Source organism: Elgaria multicarinata, chromosome 11 (assembly GCF_023053635.1).
Source record: "Elgaria multicarinata webbii isolate HBS135686 ecotype San Diego chromosome 11, rElgMul1.1.pri, whole genome shotgun sequence".
Lineage (NCBI taxonomy): Eukaryota > Metazoa > Chordata > Lepidosauria > Squamata > Anguidae > Elgaria > Elgaria multicarinata.
In genome coordinates, this window is record NC_086181.1 from 10,335,640 (window position 1) to 10,353,559 (window position 17,920).

Genomic DNA, 17,920 nt, shown 5'->3' on the forward strand with positions numbered 1-17,920 from the left:
TCTGAATAGTCTCAAGGGTATTCTTTCATTCCGCGTATTCCCAGGGTTGAACTCTGGCATTCTGTGGAAGAAGATAAACACCACAATCCTCCCTCTTTTGATGCGAGGTGGGAGTGGGGAGCAGAGGGGATGAGTTTAATCCATAACATGGAAAAGGTCGGGGCTGGACTCTGCCTGGAAGCTTTTCACCCTAATCCCAAGAGGTGAACACAAGGCATGGCTATGGATGGATGCTCAGTGGGGAGGGAGGAAAATATACTTTATATGCTTGGAAGCACACCCGTCAGTATTTTTACATCATGCCTTCTAGGACTGATTCCTGGCATACAGAACAGGATCTGGGGCAACATACTGGCTCAAATTAAACTCTGGAGGGGAGGGGAAACTTTTACCCTACTTCTTGATCTCTGCTTCTTGAGTTTCTATGTCTTGGATCTTGGGGCTGAATCTTCAAGGGTCCCTGGCCAGATTTGGTTAACATCTCATCCCCCGACTCCACACTGTTTGGAAAACCTAGTTTTGCTAGCACACTCCCCTGCCCACACTTCCCTTTATTATAAATGGTAAACCTCCCTCTGTCACAATCACTTTTGGGGAGAAGGAGAGCCGTCCTCTTCCCACCCCCCTTGGCCCCCACATGAGAGTGAAATGGTAAAATTTGAAGTGGGGTTCATCCCGACAGTCCCATAGACATGCCCACAGCAAGAGTCTAAAAATACAGGCAGCTATGTTGATCTATTACACACACACACACACACACACACACATATATATATATATATATATATATATTAGACCCCTGCACCTCCCCCACCCACGCACACACAGTGCAGCAGTACCCAATTTGTTAGGATCAGCATGACTGCAATCCTATGCATATTTACTCAGGAGTAAGCACAATTCAACTCAGTGATCCAGCTTGTAAAACACATTGAGCTTCAACAAAAGATTTTCAGCCAGCTGAAACACAACCTTTAACTTTTATTTAGGAATGCAAACAATCTTGCAAAGAAATGTTACCGTTTATAAGTAGGAACCCCATTAAAGAAAAGGAAAAGTATCCAGCCTCTGCTTGATTATTTTCCTCTGACTTCCTCTGCTATGCTAAGGTTTCACAAACAATAGTAAAGTTTGAAAGCCTTGTTACCGCCTCCATCACTTACTTGCCAGAATAAGAAAGGTCTGTCAGTTACCCTGGCACACCCAAGAAAAGGTGAAGTCCTTAACAAACAACCATATATTACCAAACAAAAAGTTAAGGACATATATACACACACACACAATAGAACAATAATATTTAATGCACAACAATAAAATAAAGGTGAACAATATTGCTTTAAAAGTGCAACCTCAAATTGCACAAGAACAAATATCTAACAGGAACAATGTGAAATTAAAAGGCCAAATGCGTTTCAACACAGGGTCTTCATCAGTGGCCAATGCTAAAATACAATATACAGAAAAGACATGTTATATAATATACAAACAGGGGCAAAAGGACTAAACATAGATTACTGCTTCTTGTTTGGAATTAAGACAAAAGGGTGTGAGTATCAGACAAAAGTCTCCAGGGAGCATTCAGCAGCCCGGTATGTTAACTGCTCTGTGTGATACTCACACCCTTTTGTCTTAATTCCAAACAAGAATCAGTAATAGCTGCATTAAAATCCAAACCTGCCTAAAGTGATCTCTCTCACATTTTTCTAGCTTTGTATCTTCCTGCTATGGTGAGCATCTGGCTAGAAGGATAACACCTATTGATGGTAAAAATTTAAATTATGTTCATTATTTATTTTACAATAAACCATACCCGCTCAACTCTTTAGCCCTTCCTTCCTACCCACAATAATCCTATTATTCCTTCTTCTCTTACTCATCAAAAGACCCACTGACTCCCCTGATCTTAAGTCTTAACCCCTTAGCTCCACCCACATTCCTTTTGTCTTGCATGACTCCTCCCCATTAGAATCACAGCTGTCCCAGACAGCTCCTCCCACTAAAGCTAAGCCCCTCCCACTTGACCCTGCCTCCACACCTCCCCTTGAGGCTTGTGGGGATTTAAAAAATTTTGACGCTTTACTTAAAATAAAATAAAGGCAATCTAACCTATCCCGAAAGAATGGTTTTTTTTAAAAAAAAGAGTGCAATTTTATGTTGCTGTTTTACCTTCGTCGCCGCTGTCAGTGAGGAAGCACTTCCGCTTCGGCTAGAAGCGCTTCCGGGTTACGCGACGCCTCAGCTGGGGCTGCCCAGCAGGTAGGTGAGGGAGCGGTTCGCTCTTTTCCCCTTGCCTGGGGGGGAACCTGGAGGGCGGGGCTGCTGTTGCAGAGTCGTGGGACGGGGGGGAGGAATAGGGGGCGAGCCCCGTGGGGCAGGGAAGCCATCGCTGCCCAGCCCCCTACGTTGCAGAGACGGAGCCTGTGTTAATTGACAGGTCGCCCATTGCTTAGGCTAGAACACATATGCAAAAGCAGCGCATTCTCCCACCAGCGTTAATCCAATTGGGGGTTTAAAGAGAATAAAGCAGGCAAGCAACGAAGAAAATGCATGTCCCGAAATTTAGATATCAGAGCCAGGAGAAACAAAATCTATGGTGGCGTGAAGAGCGAATATGCAGGTTAGAGGAAGTGAAGGACGAGAGGAAGATCTGTGGGGTTGGGAGCCAGGACAATAGAGTCCCAATGTGTTGGACTGTGACCAGGCCGATACCGGTTCAAATCTTCATTCAGCTGTGAAGCTGGCTCAGTGATTTTTGGGCCCGTCGCTATCTGGGACCACCCAGGGAGCTTCGGCTATTGGGCGGTATAAAAATGCAAATAATAATAATAATATCTTTCAGCCTGACTGACTTTATAGATTCTTGTGTGAATAAAATGAGGAGAATAACATGTGTGATCTTGAGCCCTGTGGAAAAAAGGATGGGTCCAAAATTGTAATAAATACATTGATGCAATATATATGCTGCAGTGTGAAAGTATTAGTGTTATTGTCATTACTGTTGCAGCATGAAAATTATAATTCTGTGGACTGCCCAGAAACCTTCAGCTATTAGGCAGTATAGAAATGTAATAAACAAACAAATTACTACTAGTATATACTGTTTTGTTTATTCAAACTCAAAGCTGCTGTAACGTACAAAAGATTTTTAGAAACAAAATTAATGATCTGCAACTAATGCTAGGTTCTACTTTGTCAAGGTGATACAAATAAATAACAGAACTACCCTGTGCTCATTTACTCAAAAGGAAGTGCCACTGAATTCAAGGAGGTTTACTCCTAGGTAAATGGAGGCTTTTTCAGAGAAATGAAGTAGACAGGGAAGATGATAGATATATAGGTAGAGATATAGTTTTATAATTTGTTTGGGAGGAAGGTACAGTCTGAGAAGAGTAATATCCAGTTAGCAAAGACGTGATATGTGATCCAGTTAAAAATGGAATGTTAAAATCCTATTGTTGGAACCAGTAGTAGATGGGAACTAGTAAATGTCACACAATGCAGTAGCATTATATATTCTAAGACACTGAGGAATTTAGCACTAACAGTATCTGAATAGTGTATTTTTCTTTGGCATGTCCATTGGAATCTTAATTATAATGTTATGGCTGCAATCCTGTATGCAATTACTTGGGAGTAACCCCATTGGACTTAGCTGCTTTGTGGGGGTAACTACTGGTAGGAAGGCAAGGAATAAAAGTTTTACATAAATAAATGCACAGTGGCTCTTACTTCCAAGTAAATAAACATGGGATTGGGCTGCACATCTAATGTATGTATGAATAAATAAATGAAAGCAAACTATGTTCCTTACACTTGTCTTGAGAAACAGTATGTAGCCCTCTTTGATTAGAAAGTTGGAAGAAGAAATGCTGCATAGTCAGCAGACTCTTGCAACACTGCTTCTGAGATTTAGCACCTAGGAATGTGGAGTTGTGGGAAGAGGAGGCAGCTTATTTTATAACACACAACCTCTCTCTCCACTTCTCTTTCATTCACCACTTTCCTCACAGCCAGCCGAGAGTTAAAAACATACAGAGGAAGAAGGGAAGAAATGCTGGCTGTTATTCATTTGCACATGCCAAATTGCTTTTTAACTAATGTTAAATACAGAGGTTAAAAATAAGCAAAAGGAGAAAAACAACACAGAAGGGGAGAAGAACAGATTTTTACCTTCTTGGTAGGCAAGTGTGTGTATGTGTAAATATTATTTATTACATATTCCACCTTTCCTCCAACAAGCTCAGAAAAATATTGTAGCTTCACAACAACCTTGTGTGTTAAGTTAGGCTGAGAGAAAGTGACTTGCCAGACACTAGTGAGCTAAACAGCTAAATGGGGATTTAAACGTGGGGATTCCAATCTAGTCCTGCTGATGGAAAAGTACTTCCTATAGTTTAGGATCTGGTTTGTCATTTGTGGTTGGGGCAATGATAGGATTGTTGCATGGTCTCCCTGTGTGTAACTTGCTGCCTCCCACTTACCTTTGCTTCTCTCTCCTTTTGCTCCACCCTCCCTGCCTGTGTGTGTGTTCCTGCTGGACAGCATGTCGGTTTTCCGCTCAGGCCTGCTGGTTCTGACATCACCACTGTCAGCCCTTTCCCTGCGCCTGGTGCCCATTCTCGCCTCAGCTGCCCGGCTGGTACAAGACACCCTCTATATCCATCTTCAGCCAGGACTCAGCCTGACAGGCTCCACGCAGCCCCGTTCCACCTATGTCCCTGCTACGTCTGAAGTGTACACCCTTATCAGCAAGCTGTATGCTGATGCTGGCATCCATCACCACCTTGATGTCCGGGTGCTGCTCACCAACATCCTCAACCAGGGAGCTGCTCCTCCAGCACTTGGATCTGTGCAAAACCTCTCCCAGCCACCTGAGGTGGTGCTCACTGACTTTGAAACTGGAGATGGAGGGCAGTCCAACCCAGTCAAGCAGCGTCTGGAGCGCTATGCGACCAGCTGCTATAGCTGTCGCCCCAATCTCATCTCTGTTTTGTTGTACCCTGAGTATGAGCTAGATGTCAGTGATGGGGAGCTATCTCCACAGCATGAGATCAACATGACTGAGGAGCCGTTGCAGAGCTACAGTGATGTCGTCGTGGGCGGCACTTTTGATAGACTTCACAACGGTCACAAGATCCTTCTGAGCGTGAGCTGTATGCTGGCAGAAAATCGGCTTCTAGTGGGCGTCTCTGACAAAGATCTTCTGGAAAGTGGGTCCCTTTGAACCATGTCTGCCCTTTCTCCAAGCTCCCGCAAAGCCATTTTGAGAAATTAGGGACATTTAGAGGAACACTTAAAAATGCTCCAGATTCTTCATTGTGGAATTATCTATTCTGTGATTGGAATTGGGGCTAGAATATCCTGGAGAGGGGATAGAGGTTAGGTTCCTAAAGCTTCTAATGTCTTTACAGATCTATTTCCGTAGGTTTTGCAGATGTTGATTGCCCTTCTGCCCAAAACTCCAAGTCTGGATGGATGTGGGAGGAATGACAGGCAGGTCTAAATGGGGGCAGGGTAGAAAAATATTAATGAAACCAGAACGCAAAGAGCTCTGTCCATTTCTCACACCTGTCTCCCCCTGCTGCAGGAAACAGGCACTGGCAGAAGTAGATGGGAAGCTGCCTTATACTAGGCCAGACTATTTGTCCATCTAGAAAAGTATTGTCTCTGACTGGCAGTGGCACTCTGGGTATCTTAGGCAGAGAGAGGTCTTTCCCATCAGCCGTTACCTGATCCTTTTTAAACCAGCAATGCCAAGGTTTGATACTGGGACCTAAGCTATGATACTATACCATAGAGGTAAACTGCTGGGTCCCCAGCAAGATTTTATTTAAGCTGCCTTTCCCAACATCTCTTCTACACACAGGAAAAGATGGGACAGGCAAAGAAGAAAGCAGGATATTGCCAAAGTCATTGCCAAAACCTTACACTTTGGTTCTTCTTTGTTTACTGCCTTTGTATGCGTGTGACATGGAGTGTGCGAGCGGTAGCTGGAGAGCTGTAAGTGGGAGCCACGATAGAGCTCACTTACAGAGTATCCTTTGCATGTAAAGTAAGCCCTATTGAATTCAATGGGGCTTACTCCCAGGTAAACATGTGTAGGATTGCAGCCTCAGATCTTTCTGTATATCACCCTAGAGATACCTGTATTTACTCTGGTTTGAAAAATTCCTGGGCTTTGAGTCCAACATGCAAACAGCTCTGGAGAGGGCTAAAAAAGTTTATGTTTCTAGGCAGCCAGGCTCCTGGGACCCCACCCCTCACCCCCCCAGTCCCTCACTGCTTTCGGTTGGATGCCTCTTACATAGAACCAGAGACATAATAATATGGCAGTCTTATTGGGCTCAAAAATATGTCTGGTGCTGTATATCTTTATGATGGACAATATATCCTTTTCTTCAGGCCAGTTGATGCAATAGCTTCCTCCTGCCTGCAGTGCCTACATTGGCTGTTGACAGCTAGATTATTTGGTGTCTCTCTGTATGTGGAGGTTATTTTGAAAAGCCAATGAGAGTGATAAAGGCGAACCAAACATCTCCCAGCTCCTCCCTATTATGGATGCCTACTGCTACCTTGCTTTCCATCCTTCCCTCCCACCCTGGACTGCTTGGAAAGTTTGTTTCTTTGGAATGGAAGGTGAACTTACGCATGTAGCAGATTGTTATGGGCCATGAGCCTTTGTGATGGAGAGAACTGTGAATTCAGGAAGTAAATGGAATGGGTAAATCTTGATTTGCAAATTGTTGGGTTGTGTGACCAGATTTGACAAAGGAACCATGCTTATTCACAAACCCTGGGTTAGTTGCCTGTGCTTTTTTTTTACAATACATCTTTCTCTTGACATTCAGCTGACAGTGTGACAGCTTTTCAGCACAGTGCATTTGCTTCTTGACAGGGTATCATCAGGGCAGGGCTTCATCTCTCAGGAGTCTGTGTGGGAGAGTTTGGAGGGCTCTTTTTACATTCCTGAAAATATCACATATTTTCTTGCTTCCTCCACCACCTGCAGATAAGGTGCTGAAGGAGCTGATCCTGCCCTTTGAGCAACGTGTGACTCAACTCAGCGAGTTCCTGGTGGACATCAAGCCCTCCTTGCGCTACGAAATCGTCCCCTTGTTTGACCACTTTGGCCCATCTATCACTGACTCCGACCTGAAGTGCATTGTAGTCAGTGAGGAGACCCTCAAGGGCGGTCTGGCTGTCAACAAGAGGAGGATGGAAAACGTAAGTGTGCTGTGAGCCCCCTCCCCCCACTTACTGAAAGCAGTTCCTTTTCAGATTCTTCAGTTTGTCAAGAAATGTAATTGTGATAGATTGCCTCCAATACAGAGATCCTCCATGTGTATATGCCCTTTTTGAAAGCCATTCTTGCTAGCAGACATTACAGCATCTTGTGGCAATGAGTTCCATGAACTTATTATGCCCCCCCCCCCAATTCCTAATGCATAATCCCTCAGTCATCCCAGCTCCGACAGTGTTGGTATTTTTTTAATACAGAACATTGCAATGACCTTTGCTCTGATATAATTTGCACTTGAGGCAGAAGAACTCTGCTGGGTGAAGTGGAATAGCATCTTGTTTATCAGCAGTGACTCCACATTCGCCACAAAGTACCTGTGCACAAATATTGCCATATTTGTAATTTTGTCCCCAAATCCAAGAGGCTAGATCCTAGGAGGTGTTTCATTTCCATCCTTCAGTGAGCAGATTGCCTCACTTTCTTGGGAAAGTGCAGCACGCCTACTCTGTGCTTGTAGTACACTGTAATACAAACTATGATCATAGATAATCCTTCCAAGGTTGGACAAGATGGCTTTTTGGTCTTTTTCTGCTCTGATTCAAAACATTCAAACAGAGGAAGTAATAGCAACAGCCATCTGTGTTGGCAGTTGGCTATAGATCCTCCCTGAACAGGGAAATTGTGTTTCTGACTATCAAATTTAGTAGTCACCAACAGGCGGTGCTCTTGTAGTTCATTCTTGAAAATCTCTGCATTCTTGTGGCCACTGCAGGGAAGTGTGGCAGTGTTAACCTTAATATAAGGTTAACAATACGATGGGCAAAGAAGTCGTTCTCTTTCTGTCGGAAAGGCTTAGTTCACCTTTCCTTAGGGTGCGCATTCAAGGCTGCATAACAAGGACTAGTTATGCAGATTGCAGGCCTTTGGGGAGCTTTGATGTAAACATTTTCTTCTCTTATTATGCATGCCTAGACATATCAGGCCATCAGATTTAATTTATATTTTTTCATTTGTGCAGTCAGGGCAGAGAAGCTAGTCCCCAATCACTGGGGAGAGCCAGTGTGGTTTAGTGGCGTATTTCTCAGACCAGGACTGGTAAGACCCAGGTTCAAATCTCCACTCAGTGGTGAAGCTCACTGGATGAGCTTGAACTGCGGAACAATCCAATGTGTATTATGTAAGTGTGATCTAATATGAATAAATTTAAATGCAGAAGGATTCTTCTTCTGCACCTAAACTTATTCATTCAAGGTCACACTCATGTTCTACAAGTGTTCTTAGGGAGCGGCGGAATCACCCCCATGGCCGGAGTGAAAAAGGCAATCCGGCTTCATGCCATTTTGCTGTTCTTTCTTCACTACCTCAGAGTCTGTCTGAGCTGGCTGTCCACAAAATCAAGCTGGCCGTCGACCCCCAGCATGACAGGAACGAGGAAGAGAAGATCAGCTCCTCTAGCCAGCGGTACAGGCTGCTTGGGACTCTGCTGCGTTCCCCACGGGTAACTAATGTTCTGTAGCAATTGCTTTGTAGATTATGTCTTGTATGGATTTGGTGTGTGTTTGTCAAAATGGGTGGCTCTCACAAGCAGGCTTACAGTGCAATCTTATGCTTGTCTACTCAGAACTAAGCTCCAATGAGTTCAATGGGACTTGCTCCTAGGTAAATGTGTATAGGAATGCAGCTAGGTAACTGGGTATAGGAACAGGAGAGGAGAGGTGATGCATAGAGCAAGTGACAAATTCCAATCGTCAGCCTATAAGACCCTAATTGCAACTAGCTTTGTGCATGGCATACCAGTTAGTATGATACTTTAGTTACCAAAGCGAAACACTCTGGAAATAGAGAATAACTCACAGGGTATAACGTGGAGGATTGGGGACATATATCTAAATAAACACAGGCAGAAGTTCACATGGCAGTAAGCCTTTCAATATTACAGCAGTGCTGAATCCACCCAAACATGGCAGCTATGCCACTGAAGGGCACTGCTGTCAGAACTGTGGGGGGTGGTCTTAGAATGCGTAACAAAACAGCATGTGCGTCACTGGGTCTCTGTCCCCAAACAACTCTGTGTTTCTCCTTCCCCCAGAAAGATCCATCTCTTCCTCCCTACCCCTACATTATTGGGCTGACTGGGGGATCTGGTAGTGGCAAGACCTCTGTGGCGCAACATTTGGTTCATCTTGGTGCCTTCCATTTGGATATGGACAGTCTAGGACACAACATCTATGTACCAGGAGGTCCTGTGTATGAACAAGTGGTAGAAACATTTGGAGCAGGTATTTCTGACTTCTGGGGGAGCAATATTTAAAGTCAGTGTGGCCCATAACGAAGTTGCATGGGAGGTGCATCAGGAATTTTGCCAAAACAATCTTTGGCTTCTTTGTCATCTTGGCTCTCTAGCTCTTAGCCATGTTGCTTTTGCCTCTTGAAACACACATAGTTTTCTCTTATCTTACAAAAGCTACACTGTTCATGAACATTCTACTGACAGTTTACCCAGAGTAGTTATAAAGCTTGCCTGAGTGGGGGGAAACACAGATAGGCTAAGGGCGAAACTGGATTTTATAACTTACTATACGTATAAGGCTACTATTTAATATATGTGAAATGTTAGTTGCTGTATGGGATCCAGAGAAAATACGACTCATTTCTGAGCTGGAAGAGTCATCTGACAATGTGTCTGTTGCTTTTCTCCTCTGCCTTTGGGTGCTAAAGTGATTCTGTGAATGTGCACCCATGTGCTAAGATCACAAGCTACCACATCCTAAATGCCACTCGTTTCTCAGTTTTTTTTTCACAAGGGGCAGCTTGTCATAGTAGCTTCCTTTTGTAACTGTGTTAGGAGTCATGAGCAAAAAGGATTACCTTGCAGCAAGTTTTCCACCTCAGTAACAGCAGTGGGATACAGTCGGATTGGCTGAGATCTGGGAATAGGGAAGGGAATAGAGCCCCACCTGACTTGGAAAGGGACATGGTGTTTGAAGGATCTCTTGTCCACTGATGAGGGAAAGTTGTGTAGATTTCCCTCTGGGGGTTTTCAGCAAATGTTTTGTTATGCTGAATGCAGAGCTATATCGTTCTACTCATCTTTGCAGAAATTTTGAAAGAAGATGGAACCATCAACAGACGGTCCTTGGGGGCCAAAGTATTTGCAGACCAGGTAAAGCGGCCCGAGTGTGGAGTCAATATTTAACTTCGGCCTTCACATCCCTCCCCTTCCAACTGGCCATCATTTGTTTTGTTCACCTTTGTGCCTCTGACGCTGTTTTGCCTGCTTGTTCTACAAAATTAACACAGCCCTTTCACCTCTTTCTCAGTATGCTTCTTCTGTGAGTGGGTGGGTGGGTGGAAGTTGCTGCATGGGGAGCAGTGCATGCAAGGACAATCTCTCACTGTACAGTAAGTACAGCGTGACCTTTCACCTGGGAGCTGTACTACTTAGAAGTAGTGCATGCTGGGACACAGGACCAGGCCTACTATTAAGCAGAGTGAAGTGGCAACAGATTTTGGTGCTCATGAAATGGCAGCAAATTGTCATTTATTGCATTACTGTTATATTTTTACTGCCAGGGAAAAGGAAGAGATACTTGTGGGGATGGGGGGGGGGCGTTGCCTCAGGTGACAAAATAATTTGGCTGGTCTTGGGTTGGGGGAATGGCATTTGCTGCTCTGCCTCAGGCAGCAAAATATCTTAAGACAGCCCTGCCACTGGGCTACGCTTCCCCCTTTGTAGTGGACTACAGCCCAGTGACCCCTTGGCCAAAACTTTTGTTCCGCGCACCGGTGTGTGTTTTGATTCAGCCTACTTGGGCTGGTGCCAAATCTTGGCAATCACCCATTTCTTTTGCTGACCAGCAGCTGTGCGTCACCATGAAAATGTTCATTTCAAGTGTCTTTCATTTCCTTCCACCAGGAGCAGTTGAAACGTCTCAACAACATCATGTGGCCAGTGATGGCTCGACTAGCAAAAGAAAAGATAGACCAGGCGGCAGCACAGGGTGAGGAGGGGCTTTGGACCCTGGTGAGAATTGTGGGTGAGAGCAATGGGTGCCTGAAGGGGCTGCAGTCTGATCTTTTTCAGACACATGCGTTGGTCACCTACAAGAGCTTCTCCAAAGACATTTGCGTAACGCAGAGCCCAGCCACCAAAGCAACATCCCTCACTATGCAGTGATCAACCATGGCCTATCATTTATACAGGGTCAATAACATGGGGCGGGTGCTGTGCAGGCAGCAGTTATAGAGATGGAATGTATGTCTGAATACTACCCTCAGTTAATTTGGACATGTACAGTATTAAAATAGCTGCATAAATATAGGCCAAACAGGATATTGCAGTATGAAAGTGGTATATAAAAGGTAGGAGCCACATTACTGCTTTATAGCAGTATCTTAGTGCACTGACAACTGTTAGGGCCCATTGACACATACCTTATACCGCTTTCATAGTGCTATATCCTGCTTGGTGCAGATGAGTCCATAGAGTACATACTAGTCCTTTTCAGTAGGGTTAATGCATGGAGGGGGAAAGCCATATGCTCTGATCCCACCCCACAACGTCCACTATCTCCTGGCACACCTTTGCTGAATGTGCAAAGGTTGGGCGGGGTTGAGCCAGTGGGAGAAGTGATGTTGGAGCAGAGGCTGCCCAGGTGACTCCCTTCCACGACTTAGCCCTGCGAGCCAGGGGTGACTTCTGAATAGGGCTTCTGTATATATCTACAAGTTGGGTTGACAAGACATCCTGAATACAAACTCGTTGTTGCGAAACTAAAATTACCTGCATGTTGTTGTTTTCAGCTACATCTACTTTAGTGTGTGTTTGTTTTTAATTCTTCGATGTTGTCAAAGTGAATTTGGGACTTACTAGGATTTGCTGTGGAAGCTCATGAACAATGGGTTTTTCTTTTGAATTGTAAAGAACAAGTTAGAGATGGTGACCCCGCCCTTTGCCAAGCAACCCTAATACACCCCGAAACAGTTCGACAAATATGTGCCTTGCATTGTTTCTGGAACATTTTAAGGAAAGCATATCGATGCCCCGCTTTGGGGAGCTCATTCCAATGGTGAGAGCACATATAATCAGGGATAGAGGAGTGGACTTCAAAATGAAGGACTACACATGTGAATTTAATACAGGGAATGAACAAGGAGCCAGCCCAGACACAAAGAAGAGGGTGTGGTGGTACAGACAGTTATGTGCCGCAGAGGTGAAGAAATGCAGAACATCGTGAAGTCGTGACATGATGAGAGTTCTACTAAATGTTATGGGGGAAGCTAAAAACATGGCTGCCATTTTTGGCGGCAACCATGTATTTAATGTGACGTCTAGTTTAGTTGTGAGTGAAGGAATATATAGAGGGGCTAACCTGACAATGAATATGTTCACACATAACGATAAGCCAGTGTTCTTGGCTTGTCATTTACTATTTGAGCAAGCAGTGTGCTGGTGCACGCCTGTTTGCCTTTGTTTTGTTTCTTCTGCTCACACGAGCAGGTAAACAAAGTAGAAACGGATAGCTTATCGTGTTATCGAGACAGGATCTTGCTTTTTGCTCCCAAACAACCCAACAGCTCCTGGTTTTATTTGGGAGCGACAAATGAGGGTCCTGAGTTCAAATGTAACACTGTTCTTAGCTATACATTTCTGGTTTGCTTATCCACTTGCATGGGCAGAAGCACCAGCATGATGCTCAATCAAAATAATCCAGGAATCCTGGCTTATTGGTTGTGTGAAATGTGCCCAAAGTGTCCTGTTTTCCTTCTCTCCTTGGAGGGAATAATTTCCTCTTCCATTAAACATTTCTCAAAGCTACTAATGCCTGATTTGCAGGAAAGGCCGTGTGTGTGTTGGATGCAGCCATGTTGTTGGAGGCAGGCTGGTCAGACATGGTGCACGAGGTCTGGACAACCATCATCCCCAAGGATGAGGTAGGTACTATTTTTACAGTGTAGTTCCTGCATCTGAAATCTCCCTGAAGTCTCTCTCTTAGCATTCAGTGCATGGTATTTGAGCCCAAAAAGGTAGCAGGCACAAATTGGCTGTAATGATATATTTTATTTATTTATTTATTTATTTATTTATTACATTTTTATACCGCCCAATAGGCGAAGCTCTCTGTTGAAGCTCTCTTTTGTTGGAGTTGGCACGTTTAGACATTTGAATTCTAGTGGAACCTCGACTAGGCAGAGCTTGTTTAAATCTCAAAAATGTATATGTTCCTTCCTGCACCAAACATTTTCCGATTCTTATGCAGAAAGCACTACTATGAAGAGAAAAGCATGAAAACTGTGTCTAGATTTTCCCACATGGTGACCGTACCTGCTAATTTTTCATTGCATGGACATGTGACATACACAGGCTTGCTTTCAGATGCACATGTATATGAAATTCTTTGCATATATGTGTGTCTGAATGCCAGCCTGTGCATGTATGTACGTATTTATTTATTTCAGAACAATTCTGTACTGCTTTTCATTTTTTAAAAAACAAATCCCAAAGCAGTTAAAAAGATAAAATCATGATGTTTCTGTAATACTGTTTCTCTCACTTTTCTTTAAACCCAAAGTGGTTTATATTTTCAAATCGATAAAACATAATATATCAAACATTACAGAATACAACAGAAGCATTAAAATGCAATTTGCAAAACAGCATCATATACCAAAAGGTCATCATAAAACAACTAAATAATAGCACTGTAGTTAGCTGTCAGACAGTCTAAAACATTATACACAATCAGCAGAAAACTCTTTGAAAAAGCCAGGCCTTGGCCATGCACCTAGACTTGTGTAATGTCAGGGCCTGGCAAACCGCTTTGGGAAGGCCATTCTGTAAAGGTGGTACCCCCTAAAAAGAAGACCTTGCCTCCTGGTTTATACCCACAGGCTTCATTTAGCAACAGTACCCAAATCAAGCAATTGTTGGTGCATGCGATCATTTGCATGTTGGTTTTTATTTAGTTAATTCAATCATTGTTCTACCCTTTTCCAAGGGCTCAGTTTGGGCAATAATGGTTAAAAATTTAGGGTTGCATCAAAAATCATTGTGGGAGGGTGTATGCACAGTTTTAAAATGGGATGGTGAATTAGGTAAGTCCATTTTGCAACGGCCTTTAAAGCAGAATTCAAAAATGATCCGATTAAATTAATTTTACCCCATGCTTTCTTAATTGTGGCTATTGAATGCCAACTCAAAGAGGAAAGTTTTACAGCTTGGACTTTGATGGACTTCTAGAGGAATGGGGCTCTAAGGTTGTGGGGTGGCCACTGAGAAAGCCTCTCTCCAAATGCATACAGACAGCAGCCATTGGCATTTTCCCCCGTTGCAAAGTGAACCCCTGCGTTTAGCACATGTACTTGTCATGAGATCCAATGCTGATATTGGGTGCTTCCAAACATGCCTTTTATCCTACAATTATCCTGCCTCATTCATGGAATTTTACAGGGTGCCCATAGTATCATAGAATCATAGAATAGCAGAGTTGGAAGGGGCCTACAAGGCCGTCGAGTCCAACCCCCTGCTCAATGCTGTCGACATACTGTCATCTTCCATTTATAATCTTCCTGTGTCTTCCTATCACTCTTCCATCTCTTTTCTTATCAGGAAAAAAAGCTGTTCAGGAGGAAAAGCTGGAATAGGTGCACAATGTCTTTTGGCAGGTAGCACTAGGAGCCCTTGCTCTGGAAGTACCCCTGTTCTCCACCCTCTTCACATGCTTCAGGCAGTCTGTTCACCTTTGAAACTTGAAAGCCTTCTCTGCGGTGGGGGAGGAGGCGATTCTTTGATATGTCTAGCAGGCTTTTGCTGGAAACCAGCATAACCCGTTTCTCCTGACCTTAGTCTTGAATGAAGATTGCCTGACCAAACCAAGAGTAATTGCAATTCTAGAGTGACTTGTAACTCTAATAATGTGTCTGTCCAGATCTTAAGTACCTGGTTGCTTTTTAAACATCATACGTTGATGATACAGTCAAAAACGTGCTCCCACTTTATGGTAGAGAAGAAAACATGGCCTAAAGCAGCCTTCCCCAACCTGGTGCCCTCCAGATGTTGTTGGTCTTCAAATCCCATAATTCCCAACCACACTATGCTGGTTGGGATTTATGGGAATTGCAGTCTAGCACATCTGGAGGGCACCAGGATTCGGAAGGATGGTCTTAACAGCTTCTTAGGTCAGAGCCTAACGCCTTGGAAGGGCTGCCTACTTCCTCGTGAGCCTGCCCGCTCACTGCACTTTTTATGGGTCTGTGCTCCACATCCCACTGCAGCCAGACGTTCAGCTGACTGTGATGGGGGTTATACCAGATTGTGGAATTTCCTACCTCAGGAAGCCTGGTTAGCCCCCTCGTCAATGGCTTTTTGGCATCTGGTAAAGACTTTTTAGCATACGTTTTACCAAGCTTTTAGACTGAAAGCATGGGAGGGGGCCTTTTTTGTTGCTGTTGGAACTACTAAAGAAGTATTTTAAATGGCTGCTTTTGTTTACCTCTTTGTGCATTGTGTTTGAATTATATTATGTTTTTAATTGATGTAAACCACTTTGGAATGATGCAAGTCAAAAAGCATTTATAGACACATGCACACGCCCCTTCAATTGCATCTGAGAGATGAGAAGGAGCTAGTGCAGATGACGTAGTGACATCTCTGTGACCCACCCCTGGAGAAAGACAAGCTGCTGCTGTGTTCTTTACTAACTGAAGCTTCTGGATAGTCATCAAGGGCCATCCAGCCTAGAGTGCATGATAATAGTCAAACCTCAAGTCATCTAGCTTTTTCAGATCTGAAGATTATGCATGCATCTGCTTTGATGCCTGTACATAGCAATGAAATAGATATGTGTTCACAGAAGTGCTTTCCACATAGGAAAATGTGATGTTTGGATCAGCCTGGAGTAAACCCCGTGAAATATAACTTTCAAATTAGTTTGGATCTTCTGTGTATCTCCCAGGCCATAAGACGTATCATAGCCAGAGACGGCCTAAGTGAAGAAGCTGCCCGGTTGCGTCTACAAAACCAAATGTCCAACAGCCAGTCCGTGAAGCAGTCGCACGTGGTTCTTTGCACCATGTGGGAGCCAGAGGTTACATGTGAACTGGTAAGAGGCAGCAGCTGCTGCAAACATCTTCCAACAAGTCTCTTAAACAGTCTGCCTCTTGAGTCCCTGTCGACTTTGTTGAATAATCATCTGCCCATTCTTTACAGGTAGAAAAAGCTTGGGCCCAGCTCCAGAAACGCCTCAAAGATGAGTAGAGACTTGAACTGAAATGGGATCACTTCTTTACTCTGCTCCCTTGGTGCTGCCAGTCCGGAGAAGTGTGCACCGGATGGGCCCCACCCTGTCGATGGGCCACAGATGAGGGTGATATGGGAAAGGAAGTCCAAACTGCTTGGTGGTGTTGGGGAGAGGAATGAGCTGGATTCACTCAACTTTTTCCTGTTGCAAAAGGCTGAGGGAGAACCAGGAACAAGGTGAGAAGCAGGGGGACCCTGCTGCACAGGAAGAAGCAGCTCTTCATACCTGAAGCCAATGATGGTTGCATGATTCCGATGGAGGCCGCTGTTTCAGCAACGCGACTTACGAACACAGACACAAGATTAGAAGGGTGGGGAGTGGCTGCTCTACTTTAGTCCCACTACTCTGTACTGTATGGCCTGTGCATAAATTACACATAAAGACAAAATCTCTTGACACCTCTGTGTATGTGTATGGTTATGGCCATTTATATACCTGGTGGGGATCTTGGGCTACTCCACAATGAGTGGGCAACCTGGTTTTTACTTTTGCACAAATCAAGGGCTGGCAATTCGAGCTGGAATAACAACGTAAAGTAGACCTAACTTGATTTTCTTTGAATTCTGTTGTCCAATTAGATTTTATTTATTTATTTTACCAGTTCTCCTAGTGATGTGGGGATACAGTTTTTTCAGAAACAAAGACAAATTCACCACGCTGAGTTTGGAGTGATCATTCATTCATTTCATTTCACTTATTGCATTTTTATACCACCCAATAGCCGAAGTTCTCTGGGCGGTTTACAAAAATTAAAAACTACAACATTTAACAATGTACAAATCAACAATAATACATGCAGCTGTCTTAAAATCTTATTCAATAACTCAGTACATCATTTTTTTTAAATCCCTCAATTCAGATTTGAAATCAACATTTCATTTTTTTATATATATATATTTTATTTTCTACAATACTTAAACATACACCAGTACAATTAAAGCAAAAACAACATACTACATAAATGTTGAATAACATCAGTATCATCTCTATATAACATAACCAACTTAACATATATGTGCACCCCCCACCTCGGGATCTCATTCCTGATTCCAAAATCTCATACTTTCTTCTACTGGTGGTTTCCCACTTCCCTTAGAAAACACAAATATTAGGAACTGTTTCCAAATTCCTTCAAAATCATTTGTTTTAACTATACCTCTTCTCCATTTAATATTACAAGTCAATTTATCATTAATAGCTATATCCCATACTTCTTTGTACCATTCTTCAATAGAATATTCCCCTTGAATCTTCCAGTTCCTAGCTACAATCAATCTTGCTGCAGTCAGCAAATTCGTTATCAATTCCTTAATTTCTTTTTTTGAAATCAACATTTCAAAAACCACAATTTGATTTTTATTTTGAAAATCAATTAACTTTA

At 43.4% G+C, this 17,920-nt stretch overlaps 1 protein-coding gene across 1 annotated transcript; it reads left to right on the forward strand.

Annotated features, from left to right (window-relative positions):
* Nucleotides 1–2,213: 2,213 nt before the first annotated feature.
* On the forward strand, nt 2,214–16,935 carry COASY (Coenzyme A synthase). The gene is made up of 10 exons (XM_063137800.1): nt 2,214–2,256; nt 4,543–5,210; nt 7,010–7,224; nt 8,607–8,738; nt 9,330–9,519; nt 10,339–10,403; nt 11,157–11,241; nt 13,077–13,174; nt 16,195–16,341; nt 16,449–16,935. The coding sequence occupies exons 2-10, from the start codon at nt 4,544–4,546 to the stop codon at nt 16,494–16,496; spliced, it is 1,647 nt and encodes a 548-aa protein (XP_062993870.1). The 5' UTR covers nt 2,214–2,256; nt 4,543; the 3' UTR covers nt 16,497–16,935.
* Nucleotides 16,936–17,920: the final 985 nt, after the last annotated feature.

Bases quoted from the DNA above. Each gene is read 5' to 3' on its own strand.
- COASY (XM_063137800.1), top strand. From the start codon at position 4,544: ATGTCGGTTTTCCGCTCAGGCCTGCTGGTTCTGACATCACCACTGTCA. The intron at 5,211-7,009 runs GTGGGTCCCTTT...CACCACCTGCAG, and splicing joins TGACAAAGATCTTCTGGAAA to ATAAGGTGCTGAAGGAGCTG. The intron at 16,342-16,448 runs GTAAGAGGCAGC...CATTCTTTACAG, and splicing joins CAGAGGTTACATGTGAACTG to GTAGAAAAAGCTTGGGCCCA.